This window comes from Harpia harpyja, chromosome 1 (genome assembly GCF_026419915.1).
Source record: "Harpia harpyja isolate bHarHar1 chromosome 1, bHarHar1 primary haplotype, whole genome shotgun sequence".
Classification (NCBI taxonomy): Eukaryota; Metazoa; Chordata; class Aves; order Accipitriformes; family Accipitridae; genus Harpia; species Harpia harpyja.
In genome coordinates, this window is record NC_068940.1 from 47,414,702 (window position 1) to 47,441,591 (window position 26,890).

General features: G+C 42.8%; 1 protein-coding gene across 2 annotated transcripts in view; it reads right to left on the bottom strand.

Moving 5' to 3' along the window:
- Window positions 1-2,350: 2,350 nt before the first annotated feature.
- LOC128143982 (endoplasmic reticulum-Golgi intermediate compartment protein 3) overlaps window positions 2,351-26,890 on the bottom strand; it is a 32,393-nt gene continuing 7,853 nt past the window's right edge. For both annotated transcript variants that reach the window (XM_052792160.1, XM_052792150.1), the window contains 7 exons: window positions 25,911-25,968; window positions 11,476-11,507; window positions 10,723-10,819; window positions 8,977-9,041; window positions 6,261-6,397; window positions 5,236-5,291; window positions 2,351-3,158 (listed from right to left, as the gene is read on the bottom strand). In XM_052792160.1, coding sequence (XP_052648120.1) covers window positions 3,079-3,158; window positions 5,236-5,291; window positions 6,261-6,397; window positions 8,977-9,041; window positions 10,723-10,819; window positions 11,476-11,507; window positions 25,911-25,968 — 525 coding nt within the window. In that variant the 3' untranslated portion in view covers window positions 2,351-3,078. The remainder of the gene's footprint in view (window positions 3,159-5,235; window positions 5,292-6,260; window positions 6,398-8,976; window positions 9,042-10,722; window positions 10,820-11,475; window positions 11,508-25,910; window positions 25,969-26,890) is intronic.

The following is a 26,890-nucleotide window of genomic DNA, read 5'->3' on the forward strand; positions in this document are numbered from 1 at the left end:
CTGTCGTGGTTTCAGCCCAGCCGGTAACAAAGGACCACGCAGCCGCTCGCTCACTCCTCCCGCCCCCCTCCGGTGGGATAGGGAGGAGACGGAGGAGAGAAAAGAAAAAAAACCCAACAACCTGGAACCTCGAGGGTTGAGATAAGGGCAGTTTACTGGGACAACACAAAAAAAAGGTTACAACAACAACAACGGTACTAATGAAAGAATATACAAAAAGAGTGATGCACAGTGCAACTGCTCACCACCCGGAACCCGACGCTCCGCCACCGAAAGTCGAGGGCCCTCCCCCCGGCCCGCTCCCCATTTATATACTGAGCATGATGTCACATGGTATGGAATAGCTCCTTGGCTAGTTCAGGTCGGCTGCCCCGGCTATGCCCCCCCACCTCCCAGGTTCCTGTAAAAATTAACTCTATCCCAGCTGAACCCAGGACACTTGCTTGTTCCTGCCAGTGCTGCCATGTGCCCAGGCTCACAGACCCTGCCATCCCTGGGGGTCTTGGTGCTGCTTGTGCTGGTCCCACCAGGTGGGCACTATTGGTGCCAGGAGGTGACACACTTCCATGGCATCAGGGACGTTGCATTTGGTTGGACACATGGTGGGCATGGCTGTCCCCACACTGGCTGGGAGAGATGAAGAGGAGACAGTCGGGCTGGAGGTGGCTGTGGAGCCTGTGAGCTGCTGTGCATGTCCCTGTGGTGGCTGCGAAGCCATTGGGTGACAGCAGTGGTGGTGACAGCAGCTACTCAAATGTGGCTGTCCACGTGACAGAGCTGACACTTCCACCAGCTGATGGCTTTGGGGGGAGGTTTGTAGTTGTTCTTTGGGCAGGGCGAGAGGGGCATCTTCCCTTCCTGTCTTTTTATATCTAAGGAAATATTTTTAAAATTGTATCAAATAAGAGTAAGAAAGGAAAAAACCCAAGCATGCTAAGTCAGAAGATGACAATCAAGTACAGCTGAAATGATCTTATATTGAATAAACTTTGAAAACATACATGAATCTTTTATTAACATTTGCTTTACTTTTTGAGCTCTTACTGCTTTGAAAAGACAGCACAATCTATCTCAGCCCCACCCTGCAGAACAAGATTGCAGACCTTGGAGACTGAGCTCCCCAAAGGAGGTTTTCTCCTCCAGAGCAGGGTTAGCAGGATGTCTTTTCCCACTTTCACTCACAAACATGAATAGCCTTGAATCAGACTCAGCTTTTCCATGGCTATTAGTCACTTTGGTCTTTTAGTCTATTAAAATCACTCTCTCCTACTCATAAGCTCCCATTTTATAGCAGAAGCCTGTATTACTTAACTATTAGCTTCCTTTATTTTCTACCTCTCCAGGTAGAATCTACATCTCTGCATGTGTCTTCTGTTTCTCTTCTCCATTATATCTATTTTCCCACACTGAGTACAAGTCTTGCATTTAACCTGCCCCTTCACCTTCCCTCTATTTTCTCTAGGTGCTAAGCAGTGCTCTCTGTGATGCTCTCCAATGCTTTTCTGAGGTTTACAAGTAATTGGCTTTCTTATCAAAGACAGGCAATTAGCTGGTAATTGTTTAACTGTGGGTTAACCTCTGCTGCATTATTTCCATTCATCTTCCCCCTCTTGAGTAGTCTTTCAAATTTAGTTACAAAGCTGTGTGCTCTGCTGAGTGATTGAAGCTGTTTGGGTCATTTTTTGTTCCTGATAAAACATATAAATACTATGTCCCCTTCCTCACATTGTAAGAGTACTGTATGATCCTGACCTAATGGATTTATTAAATATCTTTGTTTCAAATGTTTGGTTTTTTTACAAACCCATTTTTTTTTCAGTATTCAAGCTTGGAGATTAATCAGTCTCCTTACTCACACCTCAAATTGCTTCTCCCCCGATTGAAAAAACACAGGTTGTTATACTCCCTGGGTTGTAGATAAGTTCAACTAATTAAAAAAAACAACCCACGAACAAAAACTACTTTCAAATGAACTATAAAATAGCTTTCTCTCTGCATTATCTGATCCTGTGCCTGTCACTCGCTGTGCACTGTTGGACCAATTGCTTGGACCAAGTTTAGAGTTAATACCAAAGCAAATCCAGAGTTGAGATTTAAGAGTAATGAGTCTGTTTTGCCTCAAAACGAGGCAGGAATCCACAATATTTTTTTCTCATTATTTTCAAATTTCTTCCAATTTAATTTCACATACCAAGCACTTTACTCACGTGTGTAGATCATTAAAAAGAAAAGAAAAAACCCACCATCATCATGACATCTACATACTTTGTCACAGTGCAGGTGTGTTTTTTAATTATAATTTCCAATTCAGTACCAGGATTAGTCCAAACAATTTAATTATTCTTCCAAATGCTTTACCAAAACACACAGAGGATGGACTTTATTTCAAAATATAAACAGAGGGGAAGTGAAAAACACAATCCAATCTAAAAATCAATTAAAACTCCAAACACTTTTTTTGCTGAAACATCAACTTGCATCTTTTGTTAGAAGAACCATCTGGAGCAACTGCAATGCCCCACAGTAGAGTAAGCACATCCCAGAAGTGCTAGGTCTCACCATGTTGCCCAGGACAGCTGGAAGGAAAGCACATGGGATTCAGCACATTTTCACAGAGGTCTGGCATACAGCATCAGCACACTCACTCAAGAACGTTTTTAAGAAAAATTAAAAAAGCTAGATGGTGTTGCTAGAAAGCTTATTTGATGGCAACATCAATCCATTCCAGGTCTCACAAGAATACAGTACATTATTCCTGGAGGCAAACAGAATGCAGTTATCTCCAGCATCTCTTTCGGGGAGGGGGGCAGAACTGGATGAACATGGACTGACACAAAAGGGTTTTTACAGTAGGATCTGCACAGCCAGACAAGATGGCTAATCTTTATAGCAGCAAGGTTCAAGCAGTTCCATCCACTAATTAACGCCAAAGAACGATGGGACACTAACATAAGAGCAGTCAGGGCCATCTGGTAATACCGAATCTCTTCTCTTGTGCACTCAGAAGATCACTTGTATTTTGAAAAATCTGTTTAGTTCTACTTAGAGTTTTTTTTGTGGGGTGAGGTCATTGCTTATTTATGTTGTCTTCCCAAGTTCAATTTTCTTCTGGATGGCACGTGCTGAGTGATAGATCAAGGAGTCAATGAATCCGGCAACTAGAAGGAAAAAACAGATGGATCAAGACAGACATGCCTCAAAGAAAGAGCAACTCCCAGGGAAAGAAAACACAAACGCTTCTGTCAGTGGAAAGGAATTCCAGCTCCACCAGACAGAAAACAGCTGCTGCTGCTCAGAAGAATAAGGTCCTCATCTCATCAGGACAGACAAGATCCAGCTTGCAGGGCAGAGGTAATCATGCTTCTCCAGAAAAAGATCTCTCTTGCAGAAGTAAAAATGAGACAGGCTGAGTCACTTGTGTTTACTGATGAGTGAGAAGAGTTTCGAGAGGAAGCTGATGCCGACAGCTTTATGCCATGTCATTGCCCTGACCCAGCTTGCCAACGGCATGTTTCCCATTTCTCACTCATTTCACAGTAACCTTAAAAATATGCTACTCTACTCGATGCTGCCCTTGATGGATGCCTTTTATTGGAGACTGCAACGTTTACCCACCAAGGACAAAAAGCAAAACAAACCAATGCCTTCAGATTTTTCTGCAGTATTTTCCCCAAATCTCTCCAGCACTGAAGGAGCCTATTACTTCACCGCTTGTTTGGGACCACAGAAAAGCTCAGAATGGGTCTACTGCACCACAAAACCCAGACAACCCTGCATCCATCAAGGTGGCTTGCACAGGACAGGAACCCTGAGCTCCCACCAGGGAGGGAACACAGGGTGCCAGTGAGCAAAGGTATTTTCAATGCCTTTATGAAGATTCATGTTCTTTTTTGTTTTATTCAACACCTCAATCTAAGAAATAAGTAAGCTATTACTTGGCCCTACACAAAGACAGACATTTCAATATTATATAAAGAGTAGCAGCTAAAATGGGAACCGAGTCTTCTGTTTATTTCTGTAGAATAAGGAATTATTGGCCTTACTATCTGGTCTTTGAGTAATGCTTCAGATGACTGTCTTTTGTGGTTGTTTTGCCCTGAAATTATATCTACTTGTGGAATCAATTTGATGCTGTAACACAAAAACTGTTATGCAGCTGATTTAATCTGTCCTCTAGAATACAGAGTCTGAACATGGTGTATGGCAGCAAACACTATGAACTGGCTGTCAAACCTAATCAGTGCTAGAGGGCACTTGCATTTGTCATGAAAATAATTTTTTAAAGCCTTTCTCCGAGTCAGCCATAGAAATGAACACGAATGATCAAATTTGTTAGAGACAGAAATCCTGTTTAACAGTATCAGCTAACTGAGCATTGTGACATCTCAGGTGATGGGAAAACCTTGCCGATAAAGGTATTATGTGATATAGGTATGTGATACAGGTGTTAGGTGATATAGTAGCTGGCTTCTGAGGTCCAGTAAGATCTGCTGACCAGATCTCCAGGCTGGCCCTTCACAGCCACGTGAACATCTCTGACTATGTTTCAGAGCACCCTGGGTTATTAGCTGGAGTGCAAGGCTGGACCAAGGCTGGTCTCTGTCACACACATGGAGCTGAGCAGATACTGATTAGCTATTCCAGAAGCCAGCACTGAGAACGAAGCCCAGACACTCAAATGGCTCTGCAGGAACAGCCTCTCCTTACAGGACCCCATCTAGCTGTGAGGGCTCCTTTTAGTCCCTGCAGACCACTCACTGAAGCTCCTATGTCTGGGAACACAGTCTGAGACCTCTGAGATGGCTAGGCCCATGGCAACCTGGGTTCACAGATTTTACTGGCTTTGGTTCCACATGAAAGCAACTATCTGTCTACAGACCCAAGCTGGCCAAGGAAAACAGTACAGATGCATTCATACGGTATGTGAAAGACCACATTATTTGAAAACAAAATGTCCTGTAGAGCATCAGAATGAAATATTATGATAGGTGTACATCATAATGAAATGAAATATTTCATCAAATGAAATATTATAATAGGTCTACATCACCTGCAGTGCTATTTACAATCTGATGCCACTCCCATGGGTCTGCAAAACATGCTATATACCCCTCCTGAAGGCTGAAATCATCTCTCCCCAAACAGGGATTTATCACCAGCCATGAACACTTTAGAAAGAGTAAGATGGCAAATGTTTACACTTTAAAAAGAAAAAAAGATCGAAAGGTGCAATACCTGTAAATATGCCTCCAACAATGGCACAAACTCCCGTGAGAAAGTGTGTAAAGGACCTAGAATGAGGAAAACAATTTGAACAACCACCATGAGCTCAGATACCAGTATGTCAGATAAGTAACAACTAATAAAAACTAATTATCATAATGTTCATCATAGCACGCAAGTATGCATTATATAAATATTAATAGCTGACAATTAACATATTTAACAATTAAATAACCCCTATTGGCTACAGAATGGAGCTTGTCACCGATACTTTTACTAAGCAGCATTGAGTAGCATTAGAGTAGCGCACTCTAGTGAGTTCAATGGTAACACTAGGAGGCAACTACTGAATTTATAAGCCTAAAGGACAGAATTTTAGTCCCTACGATTTTATCCATTCCTATGCAGATGGAATGCACAGGAGGCTGCTGTAACACAAAAATTAGATCCCTAAGCACATGTAAATACATTTTTAAGTACAGACATTGGCTGTCCCTCATTATGATACTGAAAGATCGGACAGCTACAACCCCTTCCATTCTCCTGCAATTACATGCATGTGATTAACAGAGGACCCGGAAAGAAGAAGGACGTTTCACACTGACAACAACATGCAAAAAAGCTCTAGCAAATGCAGAGTGAGTAAGCAGGTTGGATCAGCTTGGGTGCTGCTGTAAGTGTTGGTAAGATGGGTATGCTATATAAATCTAGTCTTCCCATTAAAAAAGACTTTGAAGAAATTAGTCTGGACCGAGAACCATTATGTCAGACTTCTCTTTGCTGCACCAATTTCCTTCTCTGTCTTGATACTGGATTAAAACGCTTTAGGTGGTATCAGAAAAACCCCAATCCCTTTCAGATGTTCACACAGAGAGGAAGGGCATCTGGGAGCGCCTCCTCCTCTCCACTGACTGGGAAGGGGCTTGGATGGCTTTCAGGCATTTGCACTGTTGTGTCTAAGTGAGGATGGAGTCTTAAGTTATGCAAAATGACAAAAAGCAATGGAGGGTGATGAAATAGATTGAAATGTCTCTTACCTGTGTTTCTCTGTCAGCTTCACCATCATGGGCGAAAGTTCATATAGCACAAATACACCAGGCAGACCCTGGTCTCCCAGTAGCCCATTGGCTATCTTCTCATGTCGTGTAACTGAAAACTGGTTAGTCCTTACCACCTAGCAGGAAACAAACACAGCAAATGTTTTGTTAACAAGGAATAGGAAAGGCTATTAAAACATGAGTTCGGTGAACCGTATCAGTGTAGTCCTGCCCACTCACTTGTGGGGGGCCTGACAGTGCTTACAAAGGGTCATAAAAAAGCACCATCAGGATCAAGTCTATTTTTCCCTACAGGCTATCAGTTAAAGCCCCAGCTAGCCCAAAGAATGAGTGATGCATCAGTCCCCAGGCTGGACTGTTTTGGTCTCTGCTGGCAAGTAATGGCACAAGCTGTTCCTCTCGACCTCAACCCCAAGTCCACGTCATCTTCCACCAAAAAGTAGTCCACCTAAGCATGCTTCAGGAGACAGCACCGATATGAGAAAACCATATATATATGCAAGAGTGAGAAAAATGCAAATAATACATAAAGGCAGGAGAGTGCCAGGGCTGCAGAAGGACACAGATTGCCTATCTTTACATAAATGAAGATCATCCTGCAGCATTCTTCTGCACCCTGCCATTCTTCTACACGTTCATACCAGTCCCATTCTTAGAGCAAATCAATTGGGTTTCTGTAAAATGACATTATGTTCTATCATCCCTAATAACTTATCTGACACAAATTACAATCCAAGCTGAGAAAGATACTATCCAGTTTCTTCACCAAATTCCACATTTCAGGGTTCCAAATACTGAATGTATAACACAGCCCCTGGTATACATCTGGCAGCACACTTGGATCCATAATTACTGTAAGTATAAGCATCATGGTCTGCATGGATTCCTCTCCTGGTGACTAATAAAAAGCAATTCTTTTGACAGGAGAAGTCCTTTGAAAACTGAACAACAGCTCTACAGTAGCGTGCGAGATCGCATCAAGAGAAACAGAAGCCATGGGATACTGGGAGGTGGCCCTAAGAACAGGGCTCCGATTAACTATCCTTTGCACTTCAGGAATTTCAATCATCCACAAAAACTGCAGAGCCATCCTGAACCCAAGCAGAATGAGCTTCAAACATGGTCTGAAGGTTCTCCCAATATCACCTCATAGCAAGTAACTTCCATTCAACTTCCAGGAAAGAACAGGTGGGTCTTTTTGTCTTTTCTAGGCAGGGGATTGAGGAAAGAGTGGTCCACATAAGGATTTATCACATGAGAACCAAGTCTCGCAAACAGTTTCAATCTTTAGGGCAGATGAAGAAATACAAACTATGTCTACCTTTCAATGGATTCTCTCAGACTGCTCTGCCCACGCTGCTCTAGGATAGCTTTGCTTGAAGGTCTGCATTGTATCTACTGCGGCTGTGTGGCTCCTCAGATTTGTGGTTCCTATGCAGCCTCTGACATAACTAATAATCTGCCAGTGATTCACATTCTGGAGTGCCTAAAGCAAACATGAAGGTTGCGTGGATGTGCAGTAGTATGTTGTTCTGATAGCAAGGATACGTGGTACCTGCCCGAGAGTGGGATGAGTTTGGGTGAAGATCCTGAGGTGGTAAGGGTTCCCAGTGTTGTGGGTTTGCACAGCGTTATAAAACTGTGTAGGAGAAGGGAGTCAAAATCTGGTGTAGTTTCATCCACAGGTAGATCAGTCCTTGCACTGAACAAGCCCCAGAACCGCACTTGGGTTTCACCTCAGAGGAAACTGGTTTGGTGTTAAAGGGAAGCTGGGCACGGACCACCCATGCAGCATAGAAGATACAGAACCAAAACCTGGGAGACAGCTAGGGAGCTAAGCCGTCTTGTACGTGAATGTTCACAGAGCTGCTGGGGCACGTGGCACCTGTCTCTTCCTCACTTAGGCTTAGGTAAGTACACTGGGTAGCACTGGCGGTGAAGTCTGCACAACAGTCAAGCTGCTGCCTCTACTGGTGTTTTCTTTGCAAAAGAAACATAACAGCTTACATCATTCTGCTGCCCTAAGACTATGGGGGCCCAAATAATGATAACTAACAGGTTTGGTTTGGTTTTTAAAAAGAGGTTCTCTGGAGACCCCCTGCAGAATGATGGCAACCCACATGAACGCTTCCAAATGAATGAAAGAAATCACAGTTCTTTCTGCTCCCTCAGGCTGGCTTCAGAGGAGAGCATAAGTTTGTCTGTGCTCTCAGGATCTTCGTCTCACCCTGGTATCTCCTTGGTAATTTGTTTATCCTACCTGTCCCAAAAGAAGGGCATATTCTGAAAGCAGGGCTGGAAGTCTAGCCACACTCTTTTGGAGGCTAAACAAGTTTTTAAATCGGAGACAAGCTGATCTTGGGTTATTCTCCAAAGAACATTTTTAGGATCTATCTGCTGCTTTGACTTCTCCTGAGGATGCACTATGAGGGATTCATGAGGGAACATGATGAAAATGGCATGGTCACTTTGATCTAGGTGGGATGGAAGACACTGAATTCTGCTTCATCACTGCTGTAACATTACAGATAACATTACACCATAGAAATTGTTATTCTTGCTGGGGTGGTGATCTGAAGAAAGTCAAACAGATTGTGTTGCTTCCACCAGAGGTCAGATATGGTCAGCATCAGAATACGAGGAGAAAGTCTGAAGGCTTTCACTCGCCACAGCAATAGGGAAAAAAGGTACTTACTTCACCATCTACTTTCATATACACTGTGGGGACCACTTTGACAAAATACTGAAACATCATGGAAGCTATAAGCAAAGAGAGAGAGACACAATTAGTAACTGGTGAAGAGCTGGAAAGCTTAACCGACATGTGCAGAAAGACGTTCCCTGACAAGTTGAACAAAACCAGTTTGTGTCTACCGAACAACAGCTACTGGAGGTTTTTAAGGACAGTAAAGTTAATGCCTGACACGAGTTTTCCTTTTCCCAGAGTGAATGTCGTTCCTGTTCCAACCAAAACCAAAACTTGGTTTTGGCCTTGACTAAATGGAAAACTTTCTAACAAACCAGTTATCTTGCTATAGTTTCACCAGTACAACTTCTTGAAAATTCTTATTCTAGCACATGAAAACCTTTATATTTAACAGCATAGCCCTAAGAAAACATACTCAACTCTAAATGAGAATCCTCTATCAATGTCAATTAACGCTACAGTTTATTCCTGTAGAAGCATGGGTTTCATCGTATCAGGAGATGAAAAGGAAGATCTAGATCAGTGAAGAAAAAATAAAATAGGAGGAGAACTCCTCCTGCTGCCTCAGACCAGCCTGTTACTTCAGTTCTCTTATGGATAATGGAAGGCAGGAGTCGCTTTGAAAACCTGTTTTCTGTGAAATTCCCTACAGGAGAAGATTATTCATCCATTTCTACAGCAGAAGTCATTCTCATATACAAGATCTTTAGCTGGTCTGCAGTAAACATAAATTTGACCTGCAATCTACTTCTCCCACTTCTTTTCCAGATCACGTCTTCAGTCCTAATTCCTCAAGAATGTGCCAACTGGTTCTCCAAGGCCCAGGATGGAAAGCTGCAGTCTAAAGAGAGAATTTTACCAGCCAGCTACGGGCCCCCCTCTCAGAAAAACTATGGCATCACAATCGTATCGAGCATTATCACACCTTTTCATTTTTCTGTATTTTATTTTAAGCACCATCCTTTGATTTGGGTACAAGAATTAAAATCAATGGTGGAAAATTTAAAAGAACAGATTCAGGTAAGATTAACAATCCTACCACCACCTCAAAGCAAACGACTTCTCTCTCCAAGCTTTATTAGCGCAAACTTTGCAGACTTCAGCAGATCTAAAAAAATGACTAATCTCTGCAGTGGCATATAAAGTGGTACGGTCAGGATCTTTCACAGAGCAGGCTTGCGTGAATAAACCAAGATTAGAGTTTGAGCAGCAGCAGCATGAGGACAGAATTGCCTTTCCTTCTCAAGCCAGCAAACTGGAGCTATCTAGAAAAGATCAGCTATATTTCAACTTCCCTGCAGTTGTTCAGCTGTTACTGTTGGGTAGACCAAGGTCAGGCAGACACCATGACTCTCCAGCAACTATCAGTTAGGCCTTTTTTTCTCTCTCCTGCATCTTCTGGTTACCTCCTACTGTGCACAGTAGCTAGACAGGGCTCTCCCTGAACTACACCTGATGCAGGCGTTTAATAATGATGTGCTGTACCTGCTGTTGTGCATCCACGAACACTGAAAAGACAGATCTTTCAGAAAGATCACAGAATCAAAACACATTGGCACATTTGTTCCAGATGAATGGAGGCAGCTCTTCCAGAAAGAGCACAACGTGGAGGAGTCCACGTTCTACACAACGCTGTCAGGGTTCTCGTGAAAGACTGGGAACTTTGCTCCTGTTCTCTTCTAACACTTTTTAATATGGACACTTAAAGAGAGATTTCTCTCAGCAGGCTTTTACCTTGCTGTGCAGCAACGTCCGTCCCATCCAGAGGGTTCACAATGCCTGGATAATCCCTCCCAAATGAAAGATGCTTGATATAGTGTGTCATATTGATCTGAAACAGAAATGCTAATAACTCAAAACAACTGCACAGCATCCAAGGGGCAATGTAAGGGGTCTAAAGTTAATTATTTGTATATTTTTCTGAGTGTGGTTCTGGAACAGGGACAGGTCTTCCCTTACTCTGCGCATCCTAACAGTAAACTCCAAAGCACTTGCTCTTCTTATTTATTCATGGGAGATTCCAAGATGTGGAATTTCTCCTTTTCCTGCTGGAAATCCCCAGATCCTGCTGCCTCTCCCTCCCATCTACAGAGCAGGCTCTCCCACCCGCTCCTCTCCCTGGCATAGAACCACGCTGTCAGCACCTCAGTGGCATAGGTACAGGTATCATCTGCTTTCCTTCCAGCACGAGGCAAACTCCAACAGATCCAGAAGCAGTTGTGAAAATGTCAACCTTAGAAAACTGGGAAACACAGATTAAGGAGCAAGGCACTCTCCAGAAGAGGGGAACAGGCTTGCCAAGCAACACGCAGATGTCCCAGAACATACTTCAGAGCCTTGTGTGAAAGCAGGTCCCAGGCTCTGCCCAGAGCCATAAAGCCAAATCCAGCCAGGATCAGTACACTAGGATCTCAATGTGGCAAAGGGAGGGAAATCCAGAAGGAAAATAGACCAAGAGAACCAGAACACTGTCTTGGGAACACTTACATTATCAAGTCCGAAGCTCTGCAGATCGTGAACTGTAATAGAAACATAGTTTAACAATATAGTTCAGACTGCAATAATGAGCCTATCTACTTACCTTATGCTAGCTTATAAGGGAGCTCCTCTCATTTCCATTGCAATCTAAAATGGCAAGAAAATCACCTCGGTTTCTCTCTTGCTTCCAGTAGGGCATGTGATAGATAAAACTGCTACAATTCCCCTCCTGACATAGACTAGTCACTGCTACAGTGAAGGAAAGTAACTTTGACTTGGGGTTACTTCAGATCAGGTATTTCAGTCCTCACCTGAATGTATTCTTAATCTAGGGCAAAAACAAGATCCCAGGGGCAAGCAAGGAAAACTTTACTGTTATCTCAGTCACCACCTGATATGCATAACTCCTCTAACTACCGTAAAACCCAGAGGCACAGCAGATCTAAACTAACAACTGAGCAGAGCACATGCCTTACTATCATGTGCAAGTGCCCTCAAGAAACCATCATCATCTTGGCAACTCTCAGTGCTCTGTCTATCAGCCCTGTTACTGGCTGCCTGGAGTACACACAGGGACAGGAAAAGACTTTGTGGGGCTGGCCTGAGCAGGGTATTTGCAAACCACTGGTGGGGCCAAGGTAAACTCTCACCAGTGCTAGGATTTGGGCAATTTGGCCTGCCCCCCTCTGCCCTTCCTGCATGCAGCAATATGACAACAACGGTAGCACCATGCACCCCCAGGAGGGATCTGGCAAAGATATGGGCAACGGGATATCTTTCAGTTGGCTATTTAAATGACTTAATGCAATGCCAGAAGCATCAGTCGCAGGATGAAAATACAACTTGGAACTCAATTTCAGTATCGCTCCTACCAGGTTTATCCAAAGGCACACAGTCATCTTAAAGTAGCCAGAGGCTGTGGTGCATTTTAACAGGTAAGTTCACATGCTCAGGGAGCCAGACCTCACCTTTCTTTCACCTCAGCAAAGAAAAACACACTTCAAAAATCATGGGCTGTTATTTGAGGAGCTGATGGACTCAGATCACCAAGTACTGCTGTTAACCAAGATTAGGAATGCTGCTCCCTTGAAGGGTTTCTGATATACAGCCTAGCACAAGACAAGCTGCAAACCTAAAAAACTGATTGGAACTAGCCTCCCCTTTAAAACATCTATTTAACATGAGTGTGCTGTGAACTCATTTTTTTTTCCATTAACATCTTTCAGTAAACCACCAGAAGCTTTACTTGTATTCCTATAAAACCCTTATAAACCCAAAGAGATATATATGCAAAACAGAGAATGTACAGTTAGAAAAGGAAATGCTAAGCCTAAGCTATACGCCTTCAAACGCTCTGATCTAGGGAGAGGCCCTTGCATTTCAAAGTTAAAACGTTCGATGCTCAGAAACTAAGGCTGCAGTCAATGCAGTTAAGGCAATGGTTCTGCATTACAAAGAGCTCAGAGCTGCACTGGCTTCAGATATTCCTGTGGCTGTCTCTGACAAGCATGCAGACCTATCACTGCCACCAGCACAGTGGTTTGTGTGCCTGTGCTGGCAACTGGATAAAAGAACTTATTTGGCTTTAAAAAAGAAACTCCTACTAAAAATTTGGAAATGTGAAATGGTGGGCAGGGAAAGGAAAGAAGGTAGAAGTGGCCTTGGGATTATGCTATGCCGTTTTTCTCAACAGTTACCAGCAACACCCTGTTTCATGCTGCAGTATTATTTGCACTTAAGGCAAGAGTTAAGTGGCTTGGCTGTCAGTGAAGTGTCAAGTCCCGCTGCCTTTTGTACAGACACCAGCAGGCTAACCTTCAGTTAATAACAAAGCGCTACAGAGATCCCAGCTCTGGTGGATCTGCATTTAAACTGGACCTACTGCCAAAGGAATAAAACAGTCTTTGTCCCCCCATCTTTCTGTTGATGGCTCCTTCCTGTTCCACCCTCCTTTCGGTCATGAGCCACGTCAGAGAACGTAACAGGCCAAAATGTAAGTATTGCTTTATGTGAGCCTGTTCTTCCAGCCAGAGCCGCTCCAGAGTAAGGTTAGTCACGTCAGCTTTAACGCTTGGGTAGTCTCACATTCGTTAGCCTCTGAAGTGGGAGCCGAGTACTAGTAAGGCTGACAAATCTTACAGTAATAGCGCAGTACCAGAGAAATTCAAGGGCAGCACTTGACAAAGACCAGCCATTACCTAACCTGTTATATTAGGTTTACATTGCACGTGACCGATTTTAACAGGTATGGCTATCCAAAACAAAATTTCCCCACAGTGCTCTGCCATGCCTTCCACAGATAAAACGCCAATTAATTAGTTTTTATAAAACTCCTCTCCAATAAATGATTTACAACTCTGTGAAAACACACTATTTATATATTCAATTTCCAAAACAGTGTTCCACCAGACCACAGGTTGGTTTATCTTTGATCACTGAGGATTATGCTAAGTACGTGCGTATGTACCCTAGGTTGCAGATAAACGTGTAGCTAGCCATAGTTTGCTTAACATAAAACAACAGGCTATTTAGCTTGCTTAGAGAAGAAACAGAATGAGTGTAAAAGGAACTAGGCCTTAAGCCCCATTGTTTTAAGACTATTCGCCTTATTGTTTTAAGACTATTCATATTAGACATATAACTAATGATTAGATATTGGTTTAGATATGATTAATAGAATGCAGGTGCATATAAAACAATATCTATGAGCTGCATAATTGTTCTATGGACTCCCTCTTCATGGCTGGCTTAGAATCCAGTCAAGCTGAATCAACAGAGGAAGGATCATACATCTTAGACCTAAGACATGGGAGTAAGTGATTAACTTTAGAATAAGATAAATTAATAAAATAACCTGAGTAGTTTCTTTAGAAATTCATAGGTACCTTTGAAGTGTAAGAAGGTAAGTGATGATGGTGACTGGAGACTTTCTGCCTGTGACCACCAGTCTCAGAAGAACCGAGACATGAGAATGGAGAATGGATGAGATAAGATGATGAATGATAACGATACGAGAACAGAGAATCGGCTGGAAAATTACAGAGACTTTGGCTGAAAAATTACAGAGACTTTGGATTGGGACAATGGGTGGCAAATGGGTACGTAAGATTTGGAAAATTTTGGAAGTGCGCCATTCACTGCGGTGGTGGCCCAACTCTGAGTTGTTAATAAAGCAAACCTAGAGAAACTCATGGTTGAAAATTCTTTAACAGAATTGGTGACCCAGATGGGACTCTAGGACCCAAGAGAGAAAGAGAGCAATGGGATATTTCTCTGGACAAACCCGTTAACAACGCTCAATTGCTGGCAGAAATAATCAGGTGAGTTCACCTACAAGACTTGGGCAAGGGTAGTTCCAGACAAAAGTTATCCTGGGAAACTCTTCTGTTTAAACTTGGAAAAATTCGTTAAGAAAAATGGGGTTAGCACCCAGCATTGAAAGGGGGACGCCCCTTGCTGAGGTTTTGGAAAATTGGAAAAAGATACCCTTGGCACAGACATTGCAAAAAAAGAAATTGATAATGTTGTGCCAAGAGGAATGGCCATTCCTGACGAGAAATAGAGGAGGAGGGCCAATGGATGAGTGGCCTCCTAAGGGAACATTTAAACCCCATAAGCAAAAATTTTTGAGAATGATTTTGGAAGACTCCAGAAGTCAAGATATTGATTATTGGTATATTTGGTATAATTGGGCACAACAAAGGAGAAAAACTCCCTTGTTGAAAATGAGGAAAAGTTTACTTCCCTCAGCCCCTGAGGCTGAGGAAACTGCGCTTTTCTCAAAAGGTGCTGGCATGTATCCAATGCGTTTGGATTACATCCCAAACCCGAGAGCAGGACCGGGTGCACCTGCTGAAGTTTCTCCAGTAACTGCAATAATGAGGCATGAACCTTGGAAGCAAGGTGATTTAGTAGCCTGGCAATCAAAGATGCCTTGGCTGCATGATGATGCTGAAAAATGTGCTCAATTGTTATTGGGAATTGTCACTGATTATACCCCCAATTGGAATGATATGAGGACTCTGCTGCGAGAATTATTTCAGCCAGAAGAAAGAGAAAAGATTTTCCAAAAGGATAGAGAAATTGCTCAGAGAGGCCAGGGGTTAAACCCATGGCCTGAACAAGATCCACAATGAAATCTTACAACCACAGAAGAAGCTAGGGCTCATCAAACTGCCATTCAACAATTAATAGAAGCAGTTTGCCAAGCTGGTGAGAGAGTAACTAATTGGAAAAAGGTTTTAGAATGTAGGCAGAAACCTGATGAACATCCAAGTGATTACTGGGGACGATTGAAAGCAACTTTGACGAAATATGGGGGCATGACCCGTGACAATTTCCAGGAGCCTTTAGCTATTAGTGTTTTTGTAGATCGATCTGCTCCAGACATAAGTAAATATTTTAGGAAACATATCCCAGGCTGGCAGGGTGAGATATTAGCTAAAATTCTAAGTATTGCTGCCTTTGTTTTTGATGGAAGAGTTGAAGAGAAACAAAAACAGGAAGAGGAGAAATTAAAATGAGAAAGGAAAGAGAAGGAGAGAGAAATTGGATTGTTAGCAGCAGCAATTACTCAGAATTTTAACCCACGAATGAGAGGTCGAGGATTCACTCGGGGAAGATTTAGGGGAAGAGGGGTGCAAGGTAGAGCCCCTCCTGTTTCTCAATACGCTAACTCTTTAGAGTGTTTTTATTGTGGAATTTAGGACATATGCAAAGAGAGTGCCCACTGAGACCTGTTGCAACCTGAGGAGGACTCCCACCTGACAGACCACCATGACCTCATTCGCAGTAAAAAATGGTATTCCTCTTCTCTGGGAACTAAAAAGGGAACAATGGCACCTGTCAGAATCAAGGTAGGTGAGCGTGGTCAGATTTCTGCAAAGGTAAACGGTATTCTTGTTACTTTCCTAGTAGATACGGGAGCGACACTGTCTTTGTTAAATTTTGAAGTCCCCCAGATGTCAAATGAAACTGTGATGATACAGGGGGTGGTAGGGGAAGAGATAAAATCTTTATCTACTCCTCTGCCAGTTGTTTTGAATGGAAAATTAGTTTGGGGAAGATTTGTAATTTCTCCAAACTCTCCCATTTCCCTGCTGGGATGAGACCTTTTGCAGGAATTTGGTACATTTATCTCTTTGACACCTACAGGAATCCAATTAATTATAATGGGTTCTGAAGTAATTGAATTTAAAGAACAAAAACACAGTGATTCAAAAATACCACCTGAATTAGCTGGAGTTCCCAGAGAACTTTGGAGTACATCAGGAGATGAAGTAGGATTATTGAAATCTGCTGAACCACTTGTGATAAAAACAAAAGGAGGGACTCCTCCTTCAATTCGGCAATATCCGATTATAAATGAAGCCATTACCAGCATTGAAAAACAAATTGTGCATTTTTTGGAAAAGGGGATTTTGAGAGAGTGTCATAGTCCCTATAATACCCCAATTTTGCCAGTAAGCAAACATAGCATAAATAAGGATGGGGATCCTGAATATAGATTTGTTCAAGATTTATGAGTAGTAAATGAGCATGTAATTGCCCCACACCCTGTGGTACCAGACCCTAGTTTGATTTTAACCCAGATTCCAGTATGGGCGCAGTATTTTACAGTGCTTGATCTTACTGGAGCTTTCTTTAGTATTCCGATTGCTGAAGAAAGCCAACCAATTTTTGCTTTCACTTGGCAAGGGAAGCAACTTACTTGGACTAGGTTACCGCAAGGCTTTACTAGTTCACCAACGATTTTTTCCCAGATTCTGAAAAATGATTTACAAGATTTAGTTTTTCCAAGAAAATCTGTCCTGGTGCAATATGTTGATGATTTGTTATTGGCAAGTAAAACTGAGAATGATTGTATTCGAGATACTGAATATCTGCGTATTCAACTTGTTAAAAAAGGACACCGTGCATCTCCATCTAAATTGCAGTTTTGCAAACAGCAAATAAAATATTTAGGATTTATATTAAAGCCCGGAGTACGACAAGTGGACCCTGAAAGAGGCCGAGCAATTCAAGAAATACCGAGACCAGTGACGAAAAAACAGTTGAGAGGATTCTTGGGACAGGTAGGATTTTGCTGTCCTTGGATACCGGGATTCAGTGAAATAGCTAAACCTTTGCATGAAGCAACTCGAAATGAGGAAATAGAACCAATTGCTTGGGGCACTGAGAGGGAGAAAGCCTTTTGTACTTTAAAGGCTGCACTCTTATCTGCCCCAGCATTAGGGCTTCCTCATTATTCAAAACCTTTTAGATTATATTGTGATGAAGCAAAAGGGGTTACAAAGGGAGTGTTAGTACAAGCTTTAGGACCGCATGAGAGACCAGTTGCTTATTTTTCCTCTACATTAGATCCAGTGACTAAAGGAACCCCCTTTTGTATTAGAGCAATAGCAGCTGCAGCTGAAATGGTTGAGAAAACTGGAACAATTGTTTTAGGTCATCCACTAACTGTTTGTGTACCTCACGAGGTAGAAATTTTGTTAAAGCAATATGCGGAGAAAGCTTTGTCTCTGCAACAAGCACATAGATATGAAATAATTCTTTTATTGGCTGATAATTTGAAATTGGAAAGGTGCAACACTCTAAACCCTGCAACTTTAATGCGTTTACTTTCTCATGGAGAAAAAGATAACCATAATTGTGCTAATCTTGTAAAAGAAACCAGCAAGCTGCGACATGACCTGAGAGATCAACCTTTAGATAACCCTGATTTGAACCTCTTCACGGACGGCTCATCTTATTATGGAGAAGGCCGAAGATGTACTGGTTTCGCCGTCACCACAGAAACACAGGTACTGCTGGCGGAACCTTTGCCTGTACTTTTGGGTGCACAAGGGGCAGAAATAGTTGCTCTTACTGAAGCTGCAAAGTATGCAAATGGAATCAGAGTTAACATTTATACAGACTCTATGCCTTTGGTGTATGCCATGCTACGGGGACTTTATGGAAGGAAAGGGGTTTTTTGACTTCGGTGGGAAAGACTGTTGCTCACGGACAACAGATCAAAGACCTTTTAGAAGCAATCCAATTGCCCTCTGAGATATCTGTGATTTATATAAAGGCACACACACACAGACAAGACATGATTGCAAAAGGAAATTCTCTAGCCGACCAAGCTGCTAGAGCTGCAGCACGACAGGTCATGTCCGTTATGTCTCCGTCACAACATGAAATAACATTGGAGCTCCCTGACATGAATAAGCTGTATGAAGACCTCCCGGAGGAAGAAGAACAGCAATGGACTCGGTGGGGAGCCCAGCGACAAGAAGGGCAGTAGATTCTGAAGAACAAACCTCTCCTTCCAAAAAGGTATTTATTACCGATAACACAGTGGCATCATGACAGGACCCATGGGGCACCGGAGAGCCTAGCGCTCCGAATTCAGAGACTTTGGGCAGCCCCAGGAATTTATGCAGCAGTGAAAAGAATTTGTGAAGGATGTAAGCTTTGCAGACAATATGCTTCAGTGCGAATTAAACCTCCCAGTGGAAAAAGACCACCAGCCACCCTTCCTTTTCAAAAACTCCAAATTGATTATGCAGATATGCTAAAAACAATGGGGTACTCTTATATGTTAGTGATTGTTGATCAGTTATCAGGACGGGTGGAGGCTTTCCCAACCAGGAAAAATGACTCAAAGGCAGTAGTAAAAGTCTTATTGAAAGAGATCATTCCAAGGTATGGGGTTCCTGAAGTAATTGATACAGATCGAGGGAGTCATTTTACAGCTGCTATTCTGATACAGATTTATAATTCTTTGGGAATTTTTAATAAACTTCATACTCCACATCACCCTGAATCATCTGGACAGGTAGAACGAATGAATAAAACATTAAAGGAAAAGTTAGTGAAAGTATGTAAACAAACTGGTTTGAAATGGCCTGAGGCTCTAAATTTGGTTTTGTGGGATATTAGAAATACTCCGAGGCAACCAATTGGAGTTTCTCCAGCTGAGATCCTTTTTGGGAGAATACTTGCTGTTCCAGGTACGTACGTGACAGCAAAAACTAGCCTTCTGGATGGAGATGAACAGGTAACACAATACCTTTTGTATTTACAAAATTCTTTCTTTCAAATGTGTAACCATGCTTATTGGTATCAAGGAATAAGCCCTGAAATTCAAGTTCATGATATACAACCAGGGGACAAAGTTTATATAAAGAATTTAAAAAGAAAGAACAGATTTGAACCAAAATGGGAAGGACCCTATACTGTTTTACTAACTTCTTTTTATGCCATTAAGGTATTGGGGAAAGAAAATTAGATTCATCACTCACATGCCCGCAAAGAATCTGAAGCGTAATGGACAATTGTAAAGTATTACTCCTTTTTGTACTTGTTTGTATTTTACCCTGGAGTGACACCTTGTGGACAAAATTTACATTGCGCTATCGAGATGCCCGTACCAATAGAACTGTTATTATATATAGTGATTGTTCTTCTCAACTTTCGGGCCAAATTACAGGCTTACAGGGAAAGCCTGGACAGGTCATTTTTTCGGGTAGTTATCTGAAGACCGCACAGAGAGGCCCTATTTATCCACTGTTCAATTCTCTCGAATTCTGTGCCAATGTTAGAAGTAGATTTGATGATTCGTGGGATACTTGGTCCGACAACTATGGCTTTCTTAAACGGCGGTGGGGATATGGCATTCCAAGAACTTATCCTGTATATCATATTCACCTTCAGGAACCAACATGGGGAATTGGGACATGGTGCTTTGACCATCAAATGTGGAAAATTTATGACAATGGAGACTGGTGCTGTCATCGATTCTATTTATCAAGCAATTGTTTTACTTTTAATTTCAGGATTGTAATAATCAAATGGAAACTTGATTTTGGGGGGAATTTCTGGCACCATCATATGGGTTATTCCCATTCATATCATAACATGTCATCTCTGAATGTATCAAAACAGTTGGTGCGGAAACCTAGGGATGTTCACCAAGTAGAAAATGCCTGGACCGATAATATGCACGTGTCACTCATGAAATCTTTTACTGATAATCTAAATTTAAATAAATGTTGGATTTGTGTTGCTCTACCAAAAACAGTGAATCAAGGATTTCAATTAATAGGAATTCCAATCCCTAGAAGTGCAAATTGGAAAAAGTACTGGTATAACATTACTTTCTCTGAATCTTATAAAGAACAAATTTAGGAAATTGAAGTATCAAATTCAGGGGACTATTCACAAGTCCATTGTGTACAGAGATGTTATTCCCCAAGTGTTGATAACCAACGCTTATGCAAAAATCACTCATTTGTGGGAGATTGAACCCAATGCCAAAACATGACTTCTGTTACCTCAGGATTGCATTTAAGTTGGTGAGCACTTGAGGACTTGGGTATTTTTTGGTTATGCGGAAACAAAGCTTACAAAGCTCTGCCTCCAATTTGGGGAGGAATTTGTACCCTAGGAGTTATGTCTACAGATTTAGAAATTCATCCAAAAACTGTCTCAAGTGCAACATGGCATAGAACCTTTTTAACTCAAATTCGAAGAACACTAAATCCCTTGATTGAAAGGTCAACAGGATTTCATTCATTTGTTAGATGGCTGATTCCAGCTCTGGGAGTAAGTGAATTAGAGAAAGCAGTCTTTAATGTCTCTGGGGAAATTGAAAAATTAGAAAGTCCATGTGCAGTTGAATTTCCTACTCTCCAGAAAGAGGTAACCGAACTTTCAAAAATGACTATCCAAAACCAAATGGCCTTAGACATGATTCTGGCTTCACAAGGTGGAGTTTGTACTGTCTTAAATACCAGCTGCTGTATGTATACTGATCGATCAGGAGAAGTAACGACAGATGTCCAAAAAATTTGGGAGGTTAGTGCCACGATGCAACAAATTCAAAGAGATGATACATCCTGGGGATTTTCTGACAACTTTTCTTGGTTAACATCTTGGTTTCCAAATTTGGCCACTCGGGTGAAAAAGTTAATTGTAATAGTACTCGTCGTTATAATCGTAGTAGTATGTGTGATTGTGTTGCTTCAATGCTGTATAAGTTGTAGCTCTAGGATAATACAGAAGATAGAAAAGGAAATGTGGAGTTATCGATAGGATCGCAGGAGTGCGATAAAAAACAAAAGGAGGGAATAGTAAAAGGGACTAGGCCTTAAGCCCCATTGTTTTAAGACTATTCGCCTTATTGTTTTAAGACTATTCATATTAGACATATAACTAATGATTAGATATTGGTTTAGATATGATTAATAGAATGCAGGTGCATATAAAACAATATCTATGAGCTGCATAATTGTTCTATGGACTCCCTCTTCATGGCTGGCTTAGAATCCAGTCAAGCTGAATCAACAGAGGAAGGATCATACATCTTAGACCTAAGACATGGGAGTAAGTGATTAACTTTAGAATAAGATAAATTAATAAAATAACCTGAGTAGTTTCTTTAGAAATTCATAGGTACCTTTGAAGTGTAAGAAGGTAAGTGATGATGGTGACTGGAGACTTTCTGCCTGTGACCACCAGTCTCAGAAGAACCGAGACATGAGAATGGAGAATGGATGAGATAAGATGATGAATGATAACGATACGAGAACAGAGAATCGGCTGGAAAATTACAGAGACTTTGGCTGAAAAATTACAGAGACTTTGGATTGGGACAATGGGTGGCAAATGGGTACGTAAGATTTGGAAAACTTTGGAAGTGCGCCATTCACTGCGGTGGTGGCCCAACTCTGAGTTGTTAATAAAGCAAACCTAGAGAAACCCACGGTTGAAAATTCTTTAACAATGAGGAAACAGAACAGAAGATCTTAAGAGACTATCAGCTAGGACCAGAGACTGCTATTTCTGAAGAAACTTGAACACATTCCTTCCTTTCCGTAACTGCAGCTAAGTGCCTAGCTAGGTAAAATCAAGAGACCTGTAAAACATCTTAAGTTTGTCAAGAAGCCTGCTTGGTTTTATATAACCTAGTTCACTGTTTTAGTAACACCGTTTTAAGAACTGCTGTCTATCTGAAGACTTTGCCCCATCTTGCATTTCTGACCTGAACAACCACAAAGCCTCCCTGGACTCCAAAATTCAGTCCTTTACCTGTAAAACAGCACTTACTGCCACTCAGGACTCTGTCAATAAACACACGAAGACTGCAAGAAACCCAAGACACGGCTACCCAAACACGTTGCTCCAAGGTGAGCTAGGACACCAATTCTCAAACTGGGGATTAATTTTCTGGAGGAAAATATCTTACAGAAGGAGCACAGCAGCAGGAAGATGATGAGTGGCATAAGGATGCATCATGAAAAGGTGATTGAGGCAGGGAGCAACACAGAAAATGTTGCAGCAAGGGGAGGGAGTGAGCAAAGCCGAGAGCCTGAACCCTCTACCAGATGTTACCGAGTCAAAACATCACATCTCAACCTGTAATCACCATGATTAGGGAAAGAATTAGAGACCGAGGCAACAAAAGCAACCTCGTGGTTGGTGTCTACTGCAGGCCACCCAATCAAGGGGAGCCTACCGACGAAGCCTTCTTACTCCTGCTACAGGAGGCATCATGCTCACAGGCTCTCTTCCTGCTGGGGGACTTCAACCACCTCGACATCTGCAGGAAAAGTAGGACGGCGAGCTGTAGGCAATCCAGGAGACTCCTGGAGTGCACTGGGGGTAACTTCTTAAGCCAGGTAACAGACAGCCCGACCAGAGGAGATGTGATACTGGACCCGTTGGTCACCGACGCAAGTGAGCTAATCGGTGACATCAAGACTGGAGCCAGCCTGGGCTGCAGTGGTCATGCACTGGTGGAGTTTGCAGTCCTGAGGGATATGGGTCAGGCGAAGAGTAAAGTCAGGACCCGGAATTTTAGGAAAGCAAAATTCCAGCTCTTCAATGAGTTAGTCTATAGGACCCCCTGGGAAACTGCCCTCAGGGTCAAGAGAGCAGAACAGAGCTGGCTGATCTTTAAGGACACTTTCCACAAAGCGCAAGAGCTCTCAATCCCCAGGTGGAAGAAATCAGGAAAGGAAGGCAAGAGACCGGCATGGATGAGTCGAAACCTGCTGGTCAAACTGAAGGGCAAGAAGGAAATGCACTGGCAGTGGAAGCAGGGACAGGTATCCTGGGAAAGTATAGGGAAGCTGCCCAGTTGTGTAGGGATGGATGGGGCCAGGAAGGCCAAGGCGTGGCTGGAACTGAACATGGCAAGGGATGCAAAGAATAGCAAGAAGGGCTTCTACAGGTATGTCAGCCCGAAAAGGAAGGTCAAAGAAAGCGTACCCCCTGATGAGCAAGACTGGCAAACTGGTAACAAGGGACAAGGAGAAGGCTGAGGTACTCAACAACTTTTTCTCCTCAGTCTTCACTAGCAACCTCTCTTCACACACCTCTCTAGTGGATGTACCGCAAGATGGAGACTAGGGGAGCAAAGGCCCTCCCACTGTAAGAAAAGATCAGGTTCGTGACCACCTGAGGAACCTAAACATACATATGTCCATGGGACCTGACGAGATGCATCCCAGAGTCCTGAGGGAACTGGCTGATGGAGTTGCCAAGCCACTCTCCATGATATTTGAAAAGTCACGGCAGTCAGGTGAAGTCCCTGGTGACTGGAAAAAGGGAAACACGATACCCATTTTTAAAAAGGGTAGAAAGGAGGACCCTGGGAACTACCAACTGGTCAGCCTCACCTCTGTGCCTGGGAAGATCATGGAACAGATCCTCCTAGAAGCTATGCTAAGGCACATGTTGGACAGGGAGGTGATTCGAGAGAGATAGCATGGCTTCACCAAGAGCAAGTCCTGCCTGACCAACCTAGTGGCCTTCTATGATGGAACGACTACACCGGTGGACAAGGGAAGAGCTACAAATGTTGTCTGTCTGGACTTCTGTAAGGCCTTTGACACGGTCCCCCACAACATCCTTCTCTCTAAATTGGGAGAGATATGGATTTGATTGGTGAACTGTTGGATGGATGAGGAATTGGTTAGGTGGTCTCATCCAGAGGGTAGTGGTCAACGGCTCAATGTCCAGATGGAGGCTGGTGACAAGCAGTGTCCCTCGGCGGTCTGTACTGGGACCAATACTGTTTAATATCTTCACCAATGACATCGACAGTGGGATCCAGTGCACCCTCAGCAAGTTTGCAGATGACACCAAGCTGAGTGGTGCAGTTGACACGCCTGAGGGATGGCATGCCATCCAGAGAGACCTGGACACACTCAAGAAGTGGGCCCATGTGAACCTCATGAGGTTCAACAAAGCCAAGTGCAAGGTCCTGCACCTGGGTTGGGGCAACCCCCGCTATCAATACAGGCTGCAGGATGAAGGGATTGAGACCAGCCCTGTGGAGAAGGGCTTGGCGGTACTAGTGGATAAAAAGCCAGCAACGTGCACTCGCAGCCCAGAAAGCCAACCATATCCCAGGCTGCATCAAACAAAGCACGGCCAGCAGGTCAAGGGAGGTGATTCTGCCCCTCTACTCTGCTCTGGTGAGAGCCCACCTGCAGCACTGCGTCCAGCTCTGGGGTCCTCAGTACAAGACAGACATGGACCTGCTGGAGCGGGTCCAGAGGAGGGCCACAAAAATGATCAGAGGGTTGGAACACCTCTGCTGTGAGGAAAGGCTGAGAGAGTTGGGGTTGTTCAGCCTCGAGAAGAGAAGGCTCTGGGGAGACCTTATCACGGCCTTCCAGTACTTAAAGGGGGCTTATAAGAAAGATGGGGACAAACATTTTAGCAGGGCCTGTTGTAACAGAACACGGTGTAACGGTTTTAAACTAAAAGAAGGTAGATTCAGACCAGATACAAGGAAGAAACTTTTTACGATGATGGTGGTGAAACCCTGGAACAGGTTGCCCAGAGAGGTGGTAGAAGCCCCATCCCTGGAAACATTCAAGGTTAGGTTGGACGGGACTCTGAGCAACCTGATCTAGTTGAAGATGCCCCTGCTCATTGCAAGGGAATTTGGACTAGATGATCTTTAAAGGTCTCCTCCAACCCAAACCATTCTATGATTCTGTACAGTGCCACTATTATTCTGGCCACTATATACACTTGAGGAAGTCCTTTACAACTTAAATTTTACTCTAAAAGTTCTGAATTGCTTTAAAATTCACCTGAGGTATTCTCCAAAATATCCCTTCCAGAGATACTGATATTCAGGTCCTGCACTTAACACTTTACTTGAGGTTGGTTTACAGCAGAGCAGCAAAGTTTTGTAGAACAAGTGAGACTGAGATTGCCCAGAAACATTCTCCTCCAAGTTCTGCCACACCCATGTGGCAGCACCTCCACAAAACACTCTTCTATTTGCTCATGATGGTTCTAAACCTCTGCAACAAAACTTCAACAACGTCCTCCCCACTGAAGCAGTGCTCTTGTTATTATGGACAGCATTCAAAGAAAACTGTAAGATACACTTGGAAGCTAAAGGTAACAATAAGCAGGAAAAGAAAATACTTTACCATGTACATGAGACTGTTGGAAACTTTTTCCTGGTGCAAAGTGGAAATTTCCAGCTACCTGCAAGAGATAGTAATCTTTCATTAAAAGGTCTGAATCTATATAAATCAAGCAGTTGTTTAAAAAAAATTTTAAAATCCAAGCAACAGTACAAGATATACAGCAAGTAACTCATTTTCATAGGTGACAATATCAGCAGATACTATCCTAAGAGGTATGAACTTCCCCTCTTCCTCACAGGCAGTCAGGTGGAAAGCCATAATTACAGACTGGTGTTGATAATAACTGTTCTATGCAGATTACTTTAGTGGACATAAAAATGGGAAGGAAGAGGAATTAAGTCTACTGGGAGGGAACTGAATGCTGCTGCAGGAAATACAAAAAGCTATCATACAAAAAGGAGTGGAGAAAGTAACTGAGAGGGAGAGTAAGCAGGGTAAGAAAACCCTTAATACAACAAACCACAGTGATCCTACATATGCATCCATGAAAATAAGCTGTATACAAAAATAATGCACTAAACCTAAAAAAGAACCCCCAAAACCAACCAAAAAAACCCCCACAACAAAAAAACCCCACAAACAAACACCATACCACCCCCCCCCAGTAAAAAAAACCCAAAACCCAAAAGACAAAGGTTGTTAAAATTTCATCCTAGAATCTGAAAGGGATATGGATATTAGGTGCCAATCTTCCCTGACACTTACTAGCAATCATACACACTCCACGCCACCCGCACCCCCCCCCCCCACCCCCCCCCCCAGATCTGAATGTCCCAAGCTCACGTGCTACATTACACCTTGGGTGTCTGCAAACCATGTGTTAACTGCAGACCTGATGAGAGTGGAGATGTGCAAAATTCCACGTGCATAACAACAGCTCCCAGAAATTTCCCCAGTGACACCCACCCTTGGACCCTTGCTACCTCCAGCATTCCGCTTTGAATCTTTCCTGCTCATCACACTTTGTGATAGAGTGTCCC